The sequence below is a fragment of the Phoca vitulina genome, unplaced genomic scaffold (genome assembly GCF_004348235.1).
Source record: "Phoca vitulina isolate PV1807 unplaced genomic scaffold, GSC_HSeal_1.0 scaffold4, whole genome shotgun sequence".
Lineage (NCBI taxonomy): Eukaryota > Metazoa > Chordata > Mammalia > Carnivora > Phocidae > Phoca > Phoca vitulina.
In genome coordinates, this window is record NW_022589707.1 from 44,350,907 (window position 1) to 44,374,075 (window position 23,169).

General features: G+C 39.2%; 1 protein-coding gene and 1 pseudogene across 1 annotated transcript; one reads left to right on the forward strand and one right to left on the reverse strand.

The window, feature by feature from the left end:
• On the forward strand, positions 1-373 carry LOC116630508 (annotated as a pseudogene).
• A 650-nt stretch (positions 374-1,023) lies between these two features.
• Positions 1,024-22,420, reverse strand: FAM221A (family with sequence similarity 221 member A). Its single transcript, XM_032401219.1, has 7 exons — positions 22,320-22,420; positions 19,624-19,797; positions 16,092-16,282; positions 14,355-14,561; positions 9,885-9,992; positions 5,159-5,241; positions 1,024-1,106 (listed from the first exon to the last, which is right to left on the reverse strand). Exons 1-6 carry the CDS (start codon positions 22,382-22,384, stop codon positions 5,171-5,173), a joined length of 816 nt encoding a protein of 271 aa, XP_032257110.1. The 5' UTR covers positions 22,385-22,420; the 3' UTR covers positions 1,024-1,106; positions 5,159-5,170.
• Positions 22,421-23,169: the final 749 nt, after the last annotated feature.

Genomic DNA, 23,169 nt, shown 5'->3' on the forward strand with positions numbered 1-23,169 from the left:
ATGGCTCCCGCAAAGAAGGGTGGCAATAAGAAGGGCCGTTCTGCCATCAACGAGGTAGTGACCAGAGAATACACCATCAACATTCACAAGCGCATCCATGGAGTGGGTTTCAAGAAGCATGCCCCTCGGGCACTCAAACAGATCCGGAAATTTGCCATGAAGGAGATGGGAACTCCAGATGTGCGCATTGACACCAGGCTCAACAAAGCTGTCTGGGCCAAAGGAATAAGGAATGTTCCATACCGTATCTGTGTGCGGTTGTCCAGAAAACCTAACGAGGATCAAGATTCACCAAACAAGCTCTACACACTGGTTACCTACGTACTTGTCACCACTTTCAAAAATCTAGACAGTTAATGTGGATGAGAACTAATCACTGATTGTCAAATAAAGGTATAAAACTGCAAAAAAAAAACAAAAACAAAAGAAGAAGAAGCCTGCCTGGAAGTGTTTCACAGCAGTCCTGGAGTAAGAGGTGGGCCAAAGAGGATTTGAGGTGGCACACAAAAAGTTCAATACAGTTACATACAATGCATAATCAACAAAACAACTTAAAATGCAGTAGACACCACTAGAAAATGATTATATAATTTTTAAATACAGTTTTTTATTTAAAAACGTAAATCAAGATTACAACATTTAAAAAATAAAAAATAGGGATTTTAACTATTTTTAAACAATGCTCCTTATATATTTGTTCAAAACCCAAAATAACATACTTAATTTTTTAAATACCCTCAAAAAGTTAAATTATGACAGACTAAAAACAGTTACTGTATTTTCAGGTTTTGACTAATATGAAAATAACCTCATTTGTTAGGAGAGATAAAAAATATATACAAAATATTAAATCATGAATTTTGACAAAAGTAACAAAGTATTCTCACTTGTTTAAATAAATTAAGGAAAAAACCAAAATGACATTTATACATAGTAAAAGAAGGAAATAATTTGAGAGAAAATAAACTGCATTATTACATTTAAATAAACACAAATAAGACCTATTTGGATGACGGTTTTAATTTTCCCAATAGTCTTCATGAAGGTTTTGTACTTGATGGCAATGATGCTTTTCCTTTCTGCTTAGCAACCTTTTCCATTTTTATCTGTAAAGTTAAAATATTTGTTGATAAAATAATTTGTAAAACATTCTAAAGGAAAAAAGGTTGTACACACCTTATTTGATTCATGTCTCATTCATCACAGCCATTTCATACACTTATTTAGCAGTGATTAAGCTGCTAAATTCTAAAGCAAAATCTAATAGTCGAAGGGACCTAATCGCATTTTTAAAATATGGTATGATTTCAACTTTGCAGAAGCATTTTAATAAAAATAACATATAGGGAATATTGTTTTGGAGAAAATTAATAAGTTAACTTAAATGCCACTAAAAAAATTGTTTTATGAAAGCCTAAATATCTAACCTTACATCCAGTCTATACACATTCCCTAAAGAACACACCTAATGCAGCTGGATAATCTCTGGAACATGGACTGCTTTAAGGATAGTTTCCTGTAATTCTGGTTGTTACACTTCCACAGTTACTTCCCTGAAGGTTGCCCTCCAGTGTAACTGAAGCAGAGAAGCAGCTTACATACCCTAAGTAGTGGCCTTCTAACCTTTAGAAACATTGAAATCCTTTCTATGGGAAAAAAGACCCCAGAGAACACAAAGCCCACTTGCCTCTTACAATCCCCAGAGGCAGCACCCACTGCCTTATCCCTGTAAGAGAAAGGGACAGAAAGTATGGGGCATGGTAGGTGGAGGGCCTCCTACCTTCTAAGGTGATAGGAATAATATCAAGAAACCAGAGGGGACCTAGTAAAACCAGTCTATCCAATCTCCTCAAATTGTAAGTAATAACTTCCCAATAATAAAATGTATATATCTCACCTCTGTCTCATCCCCATTTTTCCCCCTCTCTCTCCTCTCTGAGTTGGTTGGGACCCTCATTCAAAAACCCTACATTCATATCACTCTTTTATACTATATTAGTCAACAGGTCATCTGAAGGACCTCCAAAGGAATACCCTATATTAAGGCAAAGATTATAGGCTTTGGACTCACCAACAGTTTTCTCATTTGGAAAAAAAAAAAAAAAAAGGCCACAGTAATAGGTACTTCTCAGGGTTGTTCTAAAAGTATAAATGAGATCATATATATAATCCAGGTACTTAATAAGCAATCAACAAATGCTAGTCCCTTTTCCTCTCTCATTTAGGTCCAAGTGTTAGATTTATAGTAACATCAAAAAAGGGACAAGATGCTAGGGGTACCTGGGTGGCTCAGTCGTTAAGCGTCTGCCTTCGGCTCAGGTCATGATCCCAGGGTCCTGGGATCGAGCCCCGCATCGGGGTCCCTGCTCAGTGGGAAGCCTACTTCTCCCTCTCACACTCCCCAGTGCTTGTGTTCCCTCTCTCTGTCAAATAAATAAATAAAATCTAAAAAAAAGAGAGAGAGACAAGATGCTAAACCACCAAACAAAGCTAAAGCAGGGCTTCCTCACTTGAAATAGTACTTAGCAATACATGCATCTAATCTAGTGTCTGAAGAGCAAAGATACCTCCTCCTGCTCCTTTGTTTCTTTTTCAATTTCCTGGCACTAACAGCAATAGCACCTTGCACCTACTTCACATTTGATAATTGTTTCCTTAATAAAATTGTTCTTTCTTAGAGATAAGAGAACAAGGGTCATTCACAATGGAAGAAAATAACTTGACCTAATATATAAAAGAAGCAATGAAGCAACTCTTTAATAATACCTAAAAGTAATTAGTAAACTATGTTACCACAAAGGCTTCAATCATCAAAGCCAACTCACACTTATGGTAGATTTTTCCCCACACTAAATGTTACCATTGTACCAGGATGCAAGCAAAACGAGATACAGACATCGCACTGCTTTCTAAAGGGGCCGTGACCCATCATCAGATTCAGGTTCCTAATCATCCCTTTTCCCTCAACGGTGCATATCTTGTTTTTTCTGGAGTAAAATTCAAGTACTAACAACACATATAGTACATGTCAGCTTAGAGGAAGTTGTTTAGGTTTGAGCTTCTTAGTTTTTGTATGCCATTAATCACACAGGCTGGAAAGTTTATAAGCTGTGTCTCATAAACCCATAAATCACACAGGCTGGAGAGCTATAAACGACATCTTGTAAACTTGTAAACTGCTTATTTATAATAAGCAGTCTGGATTGGCCAGGTATATCCTCTAAAACAATCCCTCCCCCCATTATCTTCCCACAAGCAAATACCACTGGCATGTTTTCAAGGCAGTCAGCACGACCCAGGCTTCTGGAGGAGGGAAGGAAGGAGTTCTAGAACCCTGTCCCTCATAAGCCTAAGAAGGAGAAACTAATTCAGCTGTGAACTCATGTATTCCAAGAATGGAGACTGATGTGATTAAAAGTCTAGCCTTAATGATGCTATAAAAAGAGCATTCTCTTTCCTCACCCTGGCCATTTCATCTCCCTCCCTGAGATCCTACTATCTCCTCTTTCTCTTAGATGAGAGCTCTCCAGTACGGTAGCCACTAGCCACATGTGGCCTACTGAGCACCTGAAATGTGGCTGGTGTGACTGAGGAAAATAATTTTAAGTTTTAATTTATTTAAATTTAGATTTATCCAGCCACACATGATGAATATCTGCAACACAGGTACAGAACATTTTCATCACTGCAAAAAGTTCTATTTCTAGCTCTGCCTTAAGTCATATCCAGGACTCTCCCCCTCTACTTCAAAATTCCTCATCAGGGAAACCAAGCTGCTCTCTCTGTCCCTCACTCCCTTCTCCTCCTCTTGGAAGGTGAATTTATTTAATGGTCTCCTTTCTCCACACCTTCGGCTACTCAACAAGCTACAACAAAAAGTGACAAGAGTGTCTTTACTTTCATGGCACTTATTACCCAGTTGGAGAGATAATAAACACCCACAGAGCAACTATAAAATAATCGTAAGGAAAGCACTTTGAGGAACGTACCATATGGCTGGATACCATCCCCCATACCTCATCAAACCAACATACTTTCATCTGGCAACAAACAAAAACAAAACTCTCAAATATGAACACTGCCATGAAACACATCAAATGTCTAACCATATGACATGTATGAAAGTGAGTATCAATTAATATGTGTTTCCTTTTTCAATTCTCCATAAATATTTATTGAAAACTTATTACGTACAAGGCACTGTAGTTGTTCTGGGGAAAATATAAAAAAGAATAAAATACTGTTTATCCCTAAGGAGTTTATAGTGTGGTAGAGAATGATGCAAATTATCACTAGTGAAAGCTGGGAACACATCAATACTACAGTTGTTGAACCCTGGGAATTGCTTAAATACATTTATATTTAGTGTTCAGTTTCTTAAAGGCTAATGGGTAATTTAACTTGCGTCTAGATATACCTTGAATGCACTGAGAAGAAGAAATACTACATATTAAGAATTCAAGATACAGGGGCACCTGGGTGGCTCAGTCAATTGAGTGTCCAACAAGAGTTGATTTCAGCTGTGGTCATGATCTCAAGGTGTGAGATCTAGCCCCACGTCAGACCCCTCACTCAGCGGGGCCTCTGATTCTCTCCCTGTCCCTCTGCCCCTCCCCCCACTTGTGCATGCACGCTCTCTCTCTAAAATAAATAAATAAATCTTAAAAAAAAAAGAATTCAACATACATATAATTGACAAATCTGCTGATAGCTGATGTTTATTGTTGATAATTTTATCTATATATTTAGTCAATCCTTATGATCTTCATAAATTATTATATATCATGTTATTCATTCATCCTATTTCTCTGAATCATTGTAAGTCTCAAGGCCTAACACCAGCTACAAGTAAAGACTTTATAAATTATTTTTTTTAAAGATTTTATTTATTTATTTGACAGAGAGAGAGACAGCGAGAGAGGGAACACAAGCAGGGGGAGTGGGAGAGGGAGAAGCAGGCTTCCCGCAGAGCAAGGAACCCTATGCGGGGCTCGACCCCAGGACCCTGGGATCATGACCTGAGCCGAAGGCAGATGCTTAACGACTGAGGCACCCTTATAAATTATTTTTAATGATGATCCACAATAAATATGTAATTCTACTGTGTCTTTGTCACAAGTTAAATGCTTAATATAAGCAGATTTCACCATAGACTTACCCTTTCTTGGTATCATCTTTCAAAGAAAGCCATATCATCCTCTTCAGGTCTCTTTAAGGAAGAAACTTGACTGCTTGTACCTACTAATAAGGAAAAAAAAAAAATTCTAAGTAATATATTTATGGAATTACAAATTCTGCTCAAATTGAAAAAAAAAAAACAGAAAGATAACTTTCCTCTTACCAGTGATTTATTTTTCAAACCAGAATGGTCTAAATGGTAATTGATCCTACTACCTAATTCCCTTGGGGGGGAGGGGAAAAGGGACAGGGAGAGAGAGAATCTCAAGCAGACTCTCCTCTGAGCCCGGAGCCTGACATGGGCCTTGATCCCAAGACCCTGAGATCATGACCTGAGCCAAAATCAAGAGTCGGACGCTTAACCAGCTGAGCCACCCAGGCGCCCCTACCTAATTCTTTAGAAAGCAGAGCATTGCAAGACAAAGTAACTTTTATTGGCAAACATTCTCCTAATGTGCAACTGGTGCATATTAAATAACAACATATAGCTATTTCACACAAGAGCCCACTTAGCTTTGTTCAACTATATTTTAAATTTTATAACAAAACTAGAAATTCACATAATACCATAACAGATAATGCACAAAAGTAATTACAGAAGATTTGTGCCATGGTCTGAATGTGTTCCCGTCAAATTCATATGTTGAAATCCCAATGCCCAATGTGATGGTGTTAGGAGGTGAGGTCTTTGGGAGGTGCTTCAGTTATAAGGGTGGAGTCCTCATGAATGGGACTAGTGCTCTTATAAAAGGGACGCCACAGAGATCCCTCAACTCTTCCACTATATGAGGACATAATGAGAAGGGGCCAGCTGTGGATCAGGAAGAGGGCCTTCACCAGAATACAACCATGGTGGCGCCCTGATCTCGGACTTCCAGCCTCTTTATTTACTTCCTTCCTATTTATTTATAGGAACTGTGAGAAATAAATTTCAGTTGTGTATAAGCTACTCAGTCTATGGTATTTTCTTAGAGCACCTGACTGGACTATGGCAGTTTGTATAAGCAACCAAGATACTACCTGCTTTGAAATCTTTCAAAACTAACTTTAGTCATTTTCCATGGTATTCACTTTTTTAAAACTAAAACAAGCACTAGTTTAAGTTGTGAAAGCAATTTAAAATTGCTTCAGGAAAGAAAATCAAGTTTTCTTTGTAGGTGCACTAAGAGCCCAGTTCCATAGAAAAGTTCACCTTCATTTCAGGTGAATGTGTTGGTTGGGTCCCTTCATAGCCAAAACAGAGTATCAACTTGAACACATGTTCTGGTTTTTAAAGCATATAAATTCACCCTCAACCAGCAACACAAAAATCATATCACTCCAGACAATCACCACAAAGTATAACCACACTCTGTCAACTATCTAACAAAAGCCTTGTTGAGAAAAATACGAAAAAATGCTTAGAATATGTGCTATCTATTCATCTCAAAACTCTGGGTCTTTTCCCTGAATCATGTTGGATCATTTGAGCTAAGCTGCTTATAGAATCACCTTCGTTGAGTTGCATTTTAATGGTATATTACCATTTATCTGGTAAAGTGGTATTTTACCATTTTTATCAAAGTGACTATCAGAAATAAGCAACCACATGCTGCATTTGCTGAAAAAAAGGTTTTTTTTTAAATAGAGAAGACTTTAAATAGAAAATCACAGCATTTATTCAAGTTAATTCATTTCATTCAATAATCTGCCATATTGTTACAGTCACTGTTAATATTACTGTCATTGCTATTTCTCTTCGAGAGGACCATGCTTTTAAAAAATTTGGGTTGGATTTCCATGATGTTTAACTCTATGACTAAAAATCTTTTCCCTTACTAAAAGGCAACCCCTTCATCACAAGAGAAACAGGAAAAACTGAGATTTAGTTGTAGAAAGTGATCTCCACCAGAAAGAATTCATAGTCCATAATCTTTCAGGGTTGTACTTTTACTTAGGGCCTCTTTCTGGGGGGAGGAGTTATCGCTCATAGATGTTTGCTTAAAACAGAGAACATGCCCTACTGCATCATAGAAGGGAAATATAGGTCTAGTTCCTAGAGAACAGGCACGTGATCTTCCAAAGGAACCCTAATGGTTCCTAGGTGAGAGAGTCATTCTGCCAAGGTCAGGGGACAGAGTCAGTGACCCTCCTGCCCTGATCAGTCAGCAGTAAAAAGGTCTAACCAGGTGAATGGGACAGGTAGTAAGTAGCTTCCAGTTAGAATCTCTAGCTCAGGAATGTCTGTGTTTGAGTAAGCTGGAGCTGGAGGGAGAGGATACAGAGTCTGGAGAAAGTGACTAAGAATTGGCAAGTGTCAAAAAGATACAGGTTTCCTCCAGGGGACCCACAGAAAGGGGGCACCACCAGTCAAGGGTGGCCCTGTACTTTTCTTTGAGAAGAGAATACACTGAGTGGGTTCTGCAGTTTTCGTAGAACAAGTGGAATGATACTGAACAGTGGAAAGTTAATTCAGAGTTTCTGTCCATGGTTCAGAAAACACTGATAGAACACCTGTGTACAAGGCAAAGGGACAGTGCTGAAAAAAAAATCAAGCTGTCTAAGATGTGATCCTGACCGGAAGGAGCCATCTAACAGTGGCCATCAGACCCCTGCACACCATGGAGTGCTGTGTCCTCGGGGCCGCTTGGAGGGCAGGATGGCTTTCTGGCTGGCACGATCAGGGAAGGCATTCCCGATCCTCTCCTCTTGGTACTCAGCATGTCCTCTGTGCCTCTAGGTTACTGCTTAGCCTGGCCCATTCCAGGCACTTGCTTATCTTCCTTATCTTTCTTGGTGTTTGAGAAATGGAAGTCTGAGAGGATAAGATCCTGCCTCACAGGTGCCTAATGTGTGTGGAATTGATGTGTCCTGGGAGTGTCATTCCGTCTTGGTTCAGAAAGGTGGAAAAAATTTGGGGAAAGGAGAGCTAAGATGGGGTGGTAAGGGTATGGCATTTTAGTCAGAAGGTGGGAGCAAAGTTACACCAACAAGCAGTTTTAGTACACGGTTTAATCCAGATGATAGAAAGAGCACCAACACTACCTCAAGAAGGTAGGTGGAAGGGGTGCCTGGGTAGCTCAGTCATTAAGTGTCTGCCTTTGGCTCAGGTCATGATCACTGGGTCCTGGGATTGAGCCCTGCATCAGGCTCCCTGCTCCACAGGAAGCCTGCTTCTCCCTCTCCCACTCCCCCTGCTTGTGTTCCCTCTCTCGCTGTGTCTCTGTCAAATAAATAAAATCCTAAAAAGAAAAAGGAAGGTAGCTGGAAGCCCTCGACCAAACAGGTGAGTCTGCAGAATTGGGAAGCTTAAATCCTTCCCTATTATCTAGTCAAGCTCAACCAGGGCATATGAAAAAATAATGAATAACTAGAGGGTCTTCACTTTCAATTAGAAAGATCAAGTAAACTCAGCAGCCCCCAGCAGCCCCCTCCCCCGCCCCCAAAACAGTGAAGTTGAATGTCAAAAACATACAGAAAGCTTTTGGATATCTTCTTTAAGTGCGTCTTTGGCGTTTTGGTCTATAAGCAATCAAGATGGAGAGAGATACTATCCTAAAGAAAAAAGCTTGTAGGAACCACAGTAGTTGAGCCTGACCATCCATGATGCCTTTAGACTTACACAAAACCATGGTTACAAGGACTCTCCCACGTGAATCAGCCAGGCAAGCCAGTGGCCACTGTGTAGGAGGATGTGATATGGTCCACCAAGTCCTGAGTGAAGAGGCCCAGGGGCCCCAGGCTCTGATAAGGGATACTCTGAGGCCAGAAGACAACCCACAAGAATAGCCCAGCGCCAGGACGGTGACCAGAGAGAGCAAACGTCTGTCCGGACAGAAATCGGCGGAAGAAGCCTCGGACTTCATCTTCACCATCTTGAAAGATCTACACACTGAGCCTTGGGATGGGGAACCGTCTCTATCCCACCCCGCCCCACACCGAGAAGGCCTGGGTAACCGGTTTCTCAGGACCGCAGGGCAGACAAGAGTGCCTGTCTTCTTCTGAAAAAAAGTTCTGAAGGACCATGTCTGCCTCAGACCTCATCAGCAGCAATTACATCAACCTTGAAAGTTGACACAACTGTGTCCTTTTTCTTGGTTTTGATTTCTCCTATCTATATTTTAACATTACTTTGTTGGGTGTTTGTGTAAGCAGCCCTAAAGTCCCTTGTAGATAAAGTCAGGGTACATGAAAAGGTTGCATGAAAATACTAATAAAAAGAAAATCCTCATTTAAAAATATTTGTAAATATTAAATACCTAATGCACCATAAAAATTACTTCTTCAATGTTTTTTTCTTATTTTAATAAAGGAAATAGAATACTAGTGCTTAAAAATGAATAAAATTCATATATATGTATAATGCATATGTACAATTTACATGTATATGTATAATTTATAAATGGCAAAACCTTTCTAACCTAAACTTATCACCGGATTACATCCTGCTTTTGGGAGAGCCACTAGAGGACTCTCTTATTCAGACATCAAAGCAATAACGTGTAAGGTTTTAAAACTTCAAATTATTGTATTATTAGAACCTCATAATTCTCAGATTTAGCAATTTTCAAAAAAAAAGCTTCTTGCTTTTTCTCAGTCCAAGGCCAATATAAAAATAAAATGATAACCAAATTGTGGTAATACTGAGGAAAAAAAGATCTAGAAAACGAACAATCTACATTCTTATTTACTACATCCAAAAATATTTGTCAGTTTAATTTCATTACCATCTGTCAGTGTTTCTGGAGAAGAACTAGATGATGCTTGAAATGCTTTTAGAAATGGGTGGTCCATGGCTGTAACTGGAGAGTCTAAAAATTCAATTGAAGGTGCACCTAAGAACAAAATATATGAAGAATGAAAATTAAATCTCCATTTGTTGGGATACAAAAAAGTTATTTCAATGCAAAATAAATTAGAACCTCAGCAGAATAATTAGAAAAAACCTTTCTATAAAAAAGAAATTTTTATTTAGATTTTATCTGCCATATAAAGTAAAGGGAATTAGGTAAAAATATGTTTGTATTTCTCAGAGATATTTTTCACAGAAAAAAAAGTTATGCATGAATGTAACTATGGCAAAGAGGTACAAAACCTTAATATAGTCACAAAAATATTATCAAAAGCAAGACATTCGTGACAAAGAACCTATAGTTGAAGAGTGCAGAATAACTGTATTTTTTACTCTGTTCCTCACTGGGAAATCATCTCAAAACAAAGTATGAAAAATAAAGAAAAACTCAATGAAATGAGGAAATATCCACAACCCCACACCACAAAACTACAAAGACCAATTGCTAAATACATTGACTTTTAGACCAAAAGGAAGGAAGCTATGGAGAAAATTTATAAGTGCTCTATCTTCTTCACAAACCACCACCTCCCCTACATCCCTCTCCCATAGAGCGGATAGAGGGAAGGAAATAAACTTTTAAATCCTATTTGGTTTTTAAAATGAGTCCTTTCTTATAACCTAAACAGTGTGGGACAATTGCTCATTCTTTCAGTTTCCTGCCCCCTCCTTCCCCAGCTCCTCTCTGGTGTGGCTGGATGGAATATAAGAGAAGGTGCTCGGGGCCACTGAGGTCCTTGCGCTATCCTCTGGTTGCTGCATGCACTGCTGATCTCAAACGCTCAAGGCTGCTAAGTGGTGATTTAGTCTCGCAGCTTGGTAGGGCCTCACACTTGTTCTCACTGCAAGTACGGACCCCTTGATGCCTGCCACTTCCTCTACTGAATCCCCCAGAGCTCAGAGGACCCACCTCTAGCTCTGCTCGGGATCCCCTTGCTATGACAAAAGTCATGACAGGTCCACTGTCTAACGGCTCAGCTGCCTTCCAACCACCCACCCACTAGGAGCTGAGCATTATGGACTCCTTCTGCATCATAAAGGAACCAAATCAGCAAGTTGTCACCTCTGTCCAGGACTCTACATGGCTGATAGAACAGATGTCCCTCTGCCCCAGGCTCCCCTACAGCAGAAATCAAGACAAAGACATCTTGTTTCCTCTCCTCACTCTCACCTTCCTTCACCCCACCTTCCTTCAGGGGCCAAAAGCGGGAGGTTTTCTCTCTTTGTTATAAAAATGCCTAAGTGATAAAATACTAGAAGGCACAAAAAGGCAAAGATGCGAGCTATCCCCACTATTACTTAGCACTGTTCTGCAAGTACGAGCCCTGGTAATTAGTCAAGCGTAAGAGTCAGAAATACTGGAAAAGGTAAAAATACCGTGATTTACAACATCAACCAAACATTTATTTTAAACTCTAAGATTAAGAAATAAAGGACTAGTAACAAAAACAGCATAAAACATTAGGTTTTTTATAAACAAATAATAATCAGCTAGAAAATATAAAGGAAGGAAAAAACCCTACGTATGATAGCTATAAAAAAATGAAATACCCACAAATAAAATTAAGAAAATTAAGAAATAGACTGAGGACTTCCATGAAAATAACTTCAGAATTCCACTCAGCTACACAGAAGACAGATGCAGAGACTCAACATTTTAAAATATCAATTCTTCCTACATTAATCTATACATTCAACATGATATCAACTAAATAATAGAATGTTCTTGTAAAAATAGAATGTTTTGTAATAATAGAATGTTGTCAAAAAATAATGCCAAAGTTCTGAAAAAATTAGTAAGAATAAGGAAAATTCTTAAGTAATGCAATGAACTTATAAATATTAATTTATTATAAAGTTTATTATTGAAAACAGCATGGTAGGTGCACAGAAATAGACAACAATGAGGCAGACCAATTAGCCCAGAACAATTTCTGGTTTGAACCCAACCCTACCATTTACTAGCTGAATAACAAAGAACAAAATGTTGTACTTCTCTGTGCTGAGTTTCTTTATCTGTAAAATAGGAGTAATAATAGCACCTAACTCAGTTATCGTGAGGACTAAATGAGAATAGATGTAAAGAGGCTGGAAAGACTCGCAGAAGTCAAAGTTGCAATTGTCATCAACAACATCATTATTATCATTACTTTTTGCCATTGGAAACTGGATTTTCTGTAACTGTTCCATGAGCTTAATACAATCATGCACCCATGAAAATTGAAAAATGATTTATTTACGAAATTTAACAAGCTAGTCATAAAATTACCTAGAAGAGGAAATACACAGATACACCAAGGGAATCTTGGGGAAAAAAAAAAAAAAACACAAACGGGAGGCATTTACCTGTGTTTATCAAAACACACTATGAAAAATAATAATTAAAAATAAGTAATATTGGCATAAGATAGACAAATAGGCCAATGCCACAAAATAGTGAGTATGACAGAATATGAGAAAGGTGAAGTTTCAAATTATTTGGGAAAGAATGGTGTTTGGATAATTAGCTATCAATTTGGGCAAAAACTGAAGTTATATATACCCCACACTTTCACAAAAATGTATTCCAAATTCATGAAAAAGCTAAACATAAAAACAAAAAAATTAAGTATTAAAGTGAAATGAATGTGAACGTAATTATAAAATTGCCTCCAAAATTTAAAAACTGTATAAAAAATAAAAAATAAGGACAGACTGGAAGAAAATATCTGCAAAAGAAATGACAAAAGAGGGGCGCCTGGGTGGCTCAGTCGGTTTAGAGTCTGCCTTCGGCTCAGGTCATGATCCCAGGGTCCTGGGATTGAGCCCCGCATCGGGCTCCCTGCTCAGCGGAGAGCCTGCTTCTCCCTCTCTCTCTGCCTGCCGCTCTGCCTACTTGTGCTCTCTCTCTATCTCTGTTAAATAAATAAATAAAATATTAAAAAAAAGAAATGACAAGATTAGTATACAGAATATATAAGACCGCCTATAAATAAATGAGAAAAGATAAAAACATAAAAGTGAGCAAAGTATATAACAGACAAGTCACAGAAAGTAAAACGGCCAATAAATACCAGAAGACTCTCATCTCACTAATAACCAGGGAAATCAAAATCAGACTGAAACAGTAACATTTTCACATATCAGACTGACAAAAAATTGGGTTTGACGGTATCACTGATCAGCATAAATGTGAGAAATAGAGAAACTAAAAAATCTAGAGGAAGTATAAACAAGTACAGCATTTTTGGAAGGCAATTTGACAGATGTATTAACAAAATTTCACACACTTCAACCCAACAATTCTACTTCTCTGTATCTACCTTAGGGTCAGATTTATGTAGCATACAAGGAAGCAAGTTCAAGGATGTTTTTGGCAGGACTAGTTGTAAAGGCAAAAAAGAAAAAAATGGAAACAATCTAAATGCCATGAACAAGGTTTAGAAAAACTGACAGTATAGCTTAGAAAACCTGATAAATTGACAGTGTGGAATATTATGCAGGGGTTTAAAAGAATTAAATAGATTTGCATGTTCTGATATGACAGGCCTTCAAATCTTTTCCAAGTTAACAACTATAAAAATATAAGCTAAAAAGAAAAATAAATGATTAATTGATGACAGCAAATTACCCTCTGGGAAAGAATCTGGAGTAAAGAGAAATGTGTTCAAGGGGGCCTTACAATACTTCATTTCTATTGTTTGAATCTTTTACAAGAAAATATTCATTTATGTAATTTTTGTACTGAAAAAAATTGAATACAAAAAATGCATACACACAGACGTATTTAAAGTAGATAGGAACCGTATTCTTCTCCCCAATCCTATTCAACTTCAGAAGAATCCAAAAAAAAAAAAGAATCCAGCTACCTTCAATAGTTCAAGATATATCCAACTGAACTTTTCCCTATATTACTTAAAACTTTCATGTGTACAAGCAGTGCGTGCATACACTCTTATAAACGTGATAACATGTAGACACGTGCACAGGCATATGCACACACAGACATAAGCCTGTTTCCAAAATGAGATGGCTATCAGAGCAAAAAATTACATACAATAGGGAAACAGGTAAAGTGCAACATATCAAATAAAAGAAATATTCAGCTATCACAAACAACAGGGTTGTGGGTTGGGATTTAGGTACAAGTATTGGGGTAGGAGTGATCTTTTTTCTTGTTTTCTATAAGGACCATATATTGTATCGTGGCAATAAAACCTTTATAAAAAAAATAAAAATCCAATGAGAGAATGTTTTCTGGAAAAAAAACTAAAGAATATAAAGTGTGAAACAAATATAGGGCTTCGCTATCGTCAGCACACATAAAACACCACGACAAGCTCACGTTTCATCGGTCGTCACTTACCAATCCCACTGTCATCTAACCGCATGTAGCCTTCCGCCAGTGAGCTGAAACCCGTTAAGCCTCCCATTGCCGCATAAGGAACATCCTGTCCCACTGGCTTGCCCTGAGCCAGTCTTTCTTGCTTAGTTTCCACCACTGTGTCATGAGCATACGCAGGCTGACCACAAGCACAAGTGAAGCAACTATGGAATCCTGAACACTTGGAACCTGAATCAAGATGTAAAGGAAGTTAAAGGTCTTTAAATATAGGTACTAAAGTGTCTGCCCTAAAAATGCTCAGCTTGGCCACAATCACCTGGATCTGGATCCCTTATAGGCTGTCCTCTGGCCTCTAAAACTCTAGCCTCCAGCCCCCAAACTCCCTCCCAGCCACCGCTCTTCTGTAAGATGCTGAAGTGAGTAAGGTAAGATAAGGTATGTAGCGCGAGGAAAAAGCATCGGAAAAACCAACCAGGGCTAAAAGAAATTGCGCCAACACGGGAAAGCCAGGAAATGTAGGCCCTCTCCTCAAATACGGAGTTAAAAGCAGGTGTGGACAGCCCAGTGGCAGGACCAGGTGAAGAGATCATGTGGAGGCCTCCCTGTGGATTAAGGCCCCATAAAAGCCTTATAGGAAAGCCAACCCAGGACAGAGAAAGGACACAATGGAATAAATACTGTTTAACAATAAAGAGCAAAGAAGTACTGATACATGTTACAACACAAATGACTCATACAGACTTTATGCAAGTGAAAGCAGCCAGTTACAAAAGGCTACGTATTCTATGATTCCATTTATATGAAATGTCTAGAATAGGCAAGTCCATATAGACAGGAAGTAATTATTGGTTGCCTAGGGCTGGGGAGAGGAAGGAATCAGGAATGACTACTAATAAATATGGAGTTTCTTTTGGGGGTGATGAAAATGTTCTAAAATTGACTGTTGTGATGGTTGCATAATTCTATGAGTATATTAGAAAACCACTAAATTGTACCCCTGAAATGGATGAGTTATTTGGTATGGGAATTACATCTTAATAAAAGTGTTATATATTCTTTAAAAAAAAAAAAAACAATATTGAAGTGGAGGCCAGAATACACCATTAACAAAATTTTACATACTCACACTTCTTAAAAAATGTGTATGGGAACAAAGGCACATAATAAGTTTTATCCAACTACTTCCATACTTAGCCAGTGAAATGCATTTATTCCTGCCACTGTCATTAAAAATGTTTTATAACATATTTCAATTCCTTTTGCTTTTCCCATCAGCCTATGTTTTAGGCAATAACATTATAATCTGCCAGCAAATTATAAAAACTTTTTTCAACTTATCAGATCAAAGAATTTAGTTGATAAAATTCCCATTCAAAAATTTAAATCTGGGTCACCTGGCTGGCTCATTTAGTAGAGCATACAACTGTAAATCTCAAGGTTGTGAGTTCAAGCCCCCTGTTGGGCATGGAGCCTATTTAAAAATAAACTAAAATTTAAATCGAATCACGTCTAGGTATTCTTTAAAATCTATTACTATCATTTAACCTATTTGAGTCACATGAGATTAGGGCTTATGAGTGCAAAACATACAAATAACTCAAGAGTTTTTCCGCGAAAATAACATTTTAGAGTGGTTGTCCATTTCCGGGTTGTTTAATATTGACTACGCAGCTGAATAAAATTGGCACAAAGACGCATTAAATATCCAATACAGAAAGACAAACATTCTGTCGGTGTGTTTATAACAATGTAACTCACAAGCATTGCATAGAAAGCCAGGGGCAGCGCTGTGCCGATCCGCAAAGTGCTTGCACCTGCAGCGAATGGGCTGGGTGCCGTTCAGAGGGACGTAAAGGTACGCCGTGCACCCGCAGCCGCTCACTCGGCAAGGGAGACTAATGGGGCGTTGCTGTGGAATCGTTTCAAAGTCAGTTTTATGTTGTTTATACCTAAAAAATAAATAAGATAAAAGAAACAAAAACAATGCAGGGATTGCTGGAAATTACAATCTCTAGTCTGTTAAACGCAGAGTATTCTTTTTTATTTTTATTTTGCTGTTCTTGTTAGTAAGGCGAAAATAAACTCCCTTACACTCTTTCTGTCGCTCCGTCACAAATTGCTTTGGTCAGAAAAAACCTTCACTCTTTTAGATTTTTATTTTTAGTTATTTAAGAAGAATTTTCACAGCAATATACAAAGAAATATAATTCCCTTTAAATACTTACCACTAAAGATTCTTTAATATGGAAGCACAACCTAAGAGTGTGGAAAAAGTTCTTTAAAAAAATTATTTTTATCAAAGTACATTACTGAAATTTATTTTCATAGGTTTGCTATTTAAAACTGAAATGAGTTCAATAAACATACATGAATGTAATTTACTTTAATATAATTTAATTTTTAATTTTTAACTTCAAAATAAATTGTCAACATTTTTAAAAGCCAAAGCTCTCTGTTAAAACACTGTAATTTTCTTAAATAGACCACTCACTTCCTGCTCTTAAGGTGATACTCAATAAAATAATACTAAATTTATTATTCTTAATATTAATCTAGGTAGTACAAGTTATAATAGCAATGAGATACCATTTTTCACTTAACAAAGAGAACCAACATTTTTTTTAAACTATACATAATTCACAATGCTGTCGAGAGTGTTATAGAAGGGGGCGCCTGGGTGGCTCAGTCGTTAAGCATCTGCCTTCAGCTCAGGTCATAATCCCAGGGTCCTGGGACCAAGCCCCGCATCGGGCTCCCCGCTCTGCAGGAAGCCTGCTTCTCCCTCTCCCACTCCCTCTGCGTGTGTTCCCTCTCTCGCTGTGTCTCTCTCTGTCAAATAAATAAATAAAATCTTTAAAAAAAAAAAAAAAGAGTGTTATAGAAGGACCTTTCTCATTTAATGTTTCAAGAAACTTAAAAAGATCCATCCATACCTTCCATGGTTTATATAATTTCACATATAGCGTTTCCTAATTTATATAATTGTCAAATCACTGTTACACACCTTAAACTAAGGTTATATATCAACTATACTTCAATAAAGATAAAAATAAAATCATCAAATTTAATAGTAAAAAAAAAATCCTTTAACCCAGAGTTCATTTTTCAAAAATATACCTCAAGAAAATAATTCTGTGTATAAAAAGAGTTGTGTGCATAAAGACAGTATCAGCAACAGTACTTACAATAGCAATACACACACATACACAACATATTAATAAGGGAATGAATCAGTAAATCAATAGACAACAGTTTTTAAAATTTCTAGCAGTGAAACCCCTCCTGCAAATAAAATCTCTTACAGAACCATAATATATAAAACAGATAAAAGCAGAATTGGTTAAAGCAAGGGAAAGAGCCAGAATTAGAGTCTGTCCTTCCTCAAACCTGCCCTTCCATGAGGTACCGCTGAGACTCCCTCATAGCTCTGGGGAACACACAATGAACACCACTGGACTAGCTAAAATATTGAGCAGGTATTAAAAATCTTATTTGTGGGGGCGCCTGGGTGGCTCAGTCAGCTGAGTGTCTGCCTTTGGCTCAGGTCATGATCCCAGGGTCCTAGGATGAGCCCTGTGTTGTCAGGCTCCCTGCTGGGAGCCTGCTTCTCCCTCTCCTCCCAGCTTGTGCTCTCTCGCTATTTCTGTCTCTGTCTCTCTCTCTCAAATAAATAAATAAATAAAATCCTAAAAAAAAACCTTATTTGTGATTACCACATAACAATGTGGGAACATATTTCTGTGACTCTGTCATTAAAAACTTGTTCAATATTTATACGCACACATCATTTACAACCAAATGAACTCTGTAAAGAAAAAATACATTAATATAGTAAAATGTATTGATAGCAGCTAGTTTTGGGTGGTGAGTTTTCTGTTTTTCTATATATTCTTCATTTACCTTAATAATAATTATAATATTTATAATAGGGAAAAAATAATAGTTTAGACAGAGATCTCACTGAGTGACCAGTACTGAAGAACTTTTCCATGGAAGTTGGGTTGGGTTCATTTTGAAAGTTAATTCCATGCTACATAATTATACATATATGAGACTGGCACTAAATTTGTACAAGAATAAATGATAAAACCAACACAAATTTACCAAACTCCTCTTGAACTCTGAAAGATCTCAACATAACCCTCATCCTCCATTCCTCCAAAGTGTTTTTAGTTGGGGTTGCTAAATAAGTTTCAAGTCAATCTATATACAACATTACTCATCCTAGCAACTGCTTAACAACCTTTGGCAGATGGCAAGTCTGTATGTAAATAGCAACCATACAAAGAGACTCTCATGAGAGAGCCCCAGAAACTATGAGAACAGGGCGGTTCTCCTTGCATGCTTTGTTTGGAACAGAAAGTTAAAAAGTTGTTACCTGAAAACACATAATAGGTTCAGTGATTTTTCCAAGAAGCAGCTTTGTCCTTTTGAGCTTTACAACTGTGACCTGTGACAGCAGTAAAATGTAAAGTAGAACACAACAAACACAGCCAAATGCAAACCTCAGGTACAGGCAATACACATCAGTGACTGGAGGCTCCTGCATCTTCTTCCCTCCACATGCCTTACTTGGAAAAGGACCATTTGTAATAAGCTGTGTGCTTGTATTTTTGTTTGTTTAAAGAAAGGTATCAACACAACACGTTTCTTTTTTTTTTTTTTAAGATTTTATTTATTTATTTGAGAGAGAGAATGAGATAGAGAGAACATGAGAGGGGGGAAGGTCAAAGGGAGAAGCAGACTCCCCGCTGAGCAGGGAGCCCGATGTGGGACCCGATCCCTGGACTCCAGGACCATGACCCAAGCCGAAGGCAGTCGCCTAACCAACTGAGCCACCCAGGTGCCCAACACAACACGTTTCTTAAAGTACAAAGGGAGATTAGTAAATTTAAGGAGAAATGCTTCTATTTGTAGACTGTTAACCTGTTCAGTGTGGGTCAACTCAAGCAACTCTTAAAGCAATTTTGCATTCTGATGACCCACCCTTTACTAACTTATCCAGCCATGGGAGAAGTAGACCCCTGGCAAAGCTGCAGGGGCAGGCACCAAATGCAAGAGAAGAGATGCTTAGGGTGATGGACCCCATAAAGAGTTGTAATAGGATAGAAGAGAAATTTTTAATTATAGCAAAAAAATAAAACCACTTTGGACAATTTCTAGGGTATTATATAAAAGCCTACTTTTAAATATTTCACAATTATCACAAGTAATGTTATTTATAGAAGGAAGATACACTCTGATACAGTTTTATATTTTCTAATCACCAGAAAACTTAGCAATATCTTACCTATGTGTACAAAAACACAGTGTCTCTGGACCCACAAGCTTACAATCCATTCCAGTTGGTGATCGCCAGCTCACAAATAATCTGTTCTGTAAGCGCATAGGTAATACTTTTTTTTTGTATTCTTCATATTCTTCAGGAGTAAAAAGTTTCCCTCCATCGTCCTCACCGACAATTCTACAACAAAAACTTCTCTTAAGCCTTGAATATTTATTTTCCAGGTCAAAAATACTACACTCTAAAATTAAACTATACTTGTATAGTCGAAAGAAATGTTTCTTCAGATTTGATTTTTTACTTTAGGCTTATGTTAATAGCAAAATTACACACAATAAGAATAAAGCTTTTCTTTCCCAAGTAAAAGAGGATTCTAAATTAAATAAAAGTCAATGAACTCATGACATCTGACTTTACTGATCCAGGTTTACCACTGGACAATTACCACAAATTCAATCTCAGTTTCTCCTTTGATTCTGAAGCAAACATGCTCATTCTTTTCATTAAAAGCTAGAGTCTAAACTGCCAAAAATTCTAATATTTTCCTCCTTTAAAAACAGTACTCCCCCCAAAAAACAACAGTACAAAAAACATCAGTGCAGAAGACATGGGTAATGCGAACCCCAACCCTGGCCAGGAGTTTAAACCCACAAATACCCTTGGATCTGCACAAGCTCAAACCCATATCTATACTGAGTAATCATCCTTTAATTCCAAAACTTTGACTTCAAAGTTTTATGGGAAAAATTAAGCCACCAATATTGCTTAATTTCTGGAGAAATTAAGAATTGGCATCCCTGGAGAAAAAGGAAGCACAAGTAAAAGAATTTGTTCAAAATTGAAGAAATTTCTCCTTGAAAATATCGCCCCTTAAAAGCCATGAAAAGATGTTGTTTGTAGACTGCTACTTAATTTTTTGTGCAATCCATATGTTTTTCCATACTTTCAAGCCTTTAGCTGAGGTAGATAAATAAAACCAATTCAGAAGCTATGAAACCATCACAACCTTCTTCCTTAATTAAATAATTTAGATACACAATAGTTAAAAAAAGGGGGGGGCATTTTATTCTGAGAAAAGTTTTGGATCATTTCACATTATAATAGCTACCATGTAGCGTATCAATAGGTACTGGGAAAAAAAAGATCAATGCAGGTCTTTAAAGATAGAGATCATTTATATTTGACTGCTAAACCAGCACAGCTCAAACTTTACAGTAGTTACAGAATCCCCAAGGGATCTAGTTCAGATGCAGATTTAGGTTAATAGGTCTGGAGTGGGCCTGAGAGTGTGCATTTCTAACAAGCTCCCAGGTGTTGCCTACACAGCTGGTCCATGATTGCTACACTTTGAATAGCAAGGCTCTAACTTTTATAGTGAACTATTCCAGGTTATTTATATTTGCAAAAATAATTTTCCACCAGTCTTAACATTTTCTGGACCAGGCAAGAGACCATAGCTGGAGGCCCACAATCCACATATCTAAACATCTAAAGATCTAAGTTATCAATCAACACCAAGGCCCAGCAACTTGCTCCCAGGGAAAAGCCCTGGAGACCTGGAGCCTAAAGAAGCCGGCCCAGCCCTGGTGAGCGCTCGGTGGAAACTGTTCTAGGCACGGGACTCATGGCCTTACCTGGACCCACCGGACCCGGGGATGAGGCCTGACCCATGAAGCTCCTCATTCTTACTTGTCTGGCTCAGAATTACCAACCATTTCTAGGTGCTCCCCAAAACTATACCACCGAGACAGTCAGAAGGAGTGACGGTCAGCTAAGGAAAACCGTTTGCCCTAACAACCCTGGGTGATTTGGGGCGACCACCTTTAAGCCGAGCAACCCCTCTCGCTCAGGTTTTCAAGGCCGCTGGGATTTCCCAGGCAGCAGTGATTTGCCTCACTTCCCGTGTATATACACACATCATCCTCTCCCCCACCCCACCCCCGGCCAAACCGGCCCCCCCACCTCCTCCCGGACCCCGCCACCCGTGGCGCCCTCAACCCCACATCCTCCTGCTACAACCTCTTCAGGAATTCCTACTCACTCAATCTCCCAACTGCCAAAAATCTTTCTTGGGAGACCGGAAAAAAAAAAACAAAACACGTTTCCGCAGGTGCATCAGCCTTTGTCAGGGCCCAGGGCAGCGAGTCTCGTCCTCAAGCCAAAGGGGCAGCTACGTTTCCATTTCCGTGAGAGGAGTTTCTCCGGAACCACCGAAACTACCCCAGTCTGTCTTTCTCCTAAAACCAGCACCTCGGGGTTGGGAGCACGTTTGGAAGTTCACGACATACCCTACTACTAAACTAACATGCAAACGACGTCCGCTATTTCTTATAAGGCCCGAGGACTCACGATGTAACTCTCCAATGGCCATTTAGAAAAAACAGTTGGACCTCTACACAAATTTAAGAGTTAATAATCCGTCTTGGAAGGGGTCGAAGCGGGAGACCTCTTAAACAGCCTCGGAAGAGACTTATTAGAACTACATGTCATTACAATATTTAATTACAAAAAGACGAAACTTAAATCAAGATAAGTAAGCCTCCCCCAGCCTCCCCCAGCCGCCTGGGAACAGATTCCGGGAGCCCCAGGGGGCGGGCGCCGGGCCCCTGTCCGCGCCCCCCGCACCCCTGCCCCCGCACTCCTCCGGCAAGGGGGACGCGGCCCGCCTGGCTTCTCCTGGCCCAGCCGAGCCGCAGCCTCACCTCCGATACTCCAGGTACTCGCCCACGGCCGCGGCGCCGCCGGAAGGCAAGGTCAGCCGCTCCATAGCCGCGGGAAGCGAGAGGTGCCCGCCACGCGCGCTGGCGAGCCGACCTCGGAGCAGCGAGACCCGCCCCGCCCCGGCCGGTCGCGCCCCCTCCCGCCCGCCTCCCGATTGGCCGGCCCGGGGACGGCGGCGGACGCGCAGGGCGCGCGCTCCCACCTGGCAGCCTGCTGTGCGCCGGCGAAACCTTGCGTCTCCTAGTGCAGCGCACGCCGCTCGGATTGCTGTTTTCCGCAGGCACAGACCTGGTGCCTCTTGCCTTTCCCGGGCCTCGCAGGTCTCCTTGAAAGGTAACGAGTGACAAGGGAGTGCAATGCCTTGCATATCATGGACGCACAGAACATGGCTTATTTCTTTGTACAGAGCTTTTCGCTGACTTTGTGGCCCGACTTCCCAGATTCCCCAGAAGTGTTTTCAATACTGGCGTTTAAAAGACTGCGTGTAAAATCAGTAGCCCTGAGTGCGTCCAGTTTGGGTGGCACTAAAGCACCGTGTTCTTCCAAGGAAGTGAATAGCGGGTTTAAGGGGAAACAAATAGAAACAATTTAGTTAAGATTTTTTACACCTTTGAAAATATTCTTCACAAAAATCTTTTTTAAAGATTTATTTATTTTAGAGAGAGAATACGGGGGAGCGGCAGAGGGAGGGAGAGAGAGAGAGAGTCTCAAGCAGAGTCCACGCTAAAGCGTGGAACCCCATCCCGGTGGATCTCAGGACCCTGAGATCAGGACTTGAGCCAAAACCAAGAATGGAGGCTTAACCGACTGTACCACCCAGGTGCCCCAACA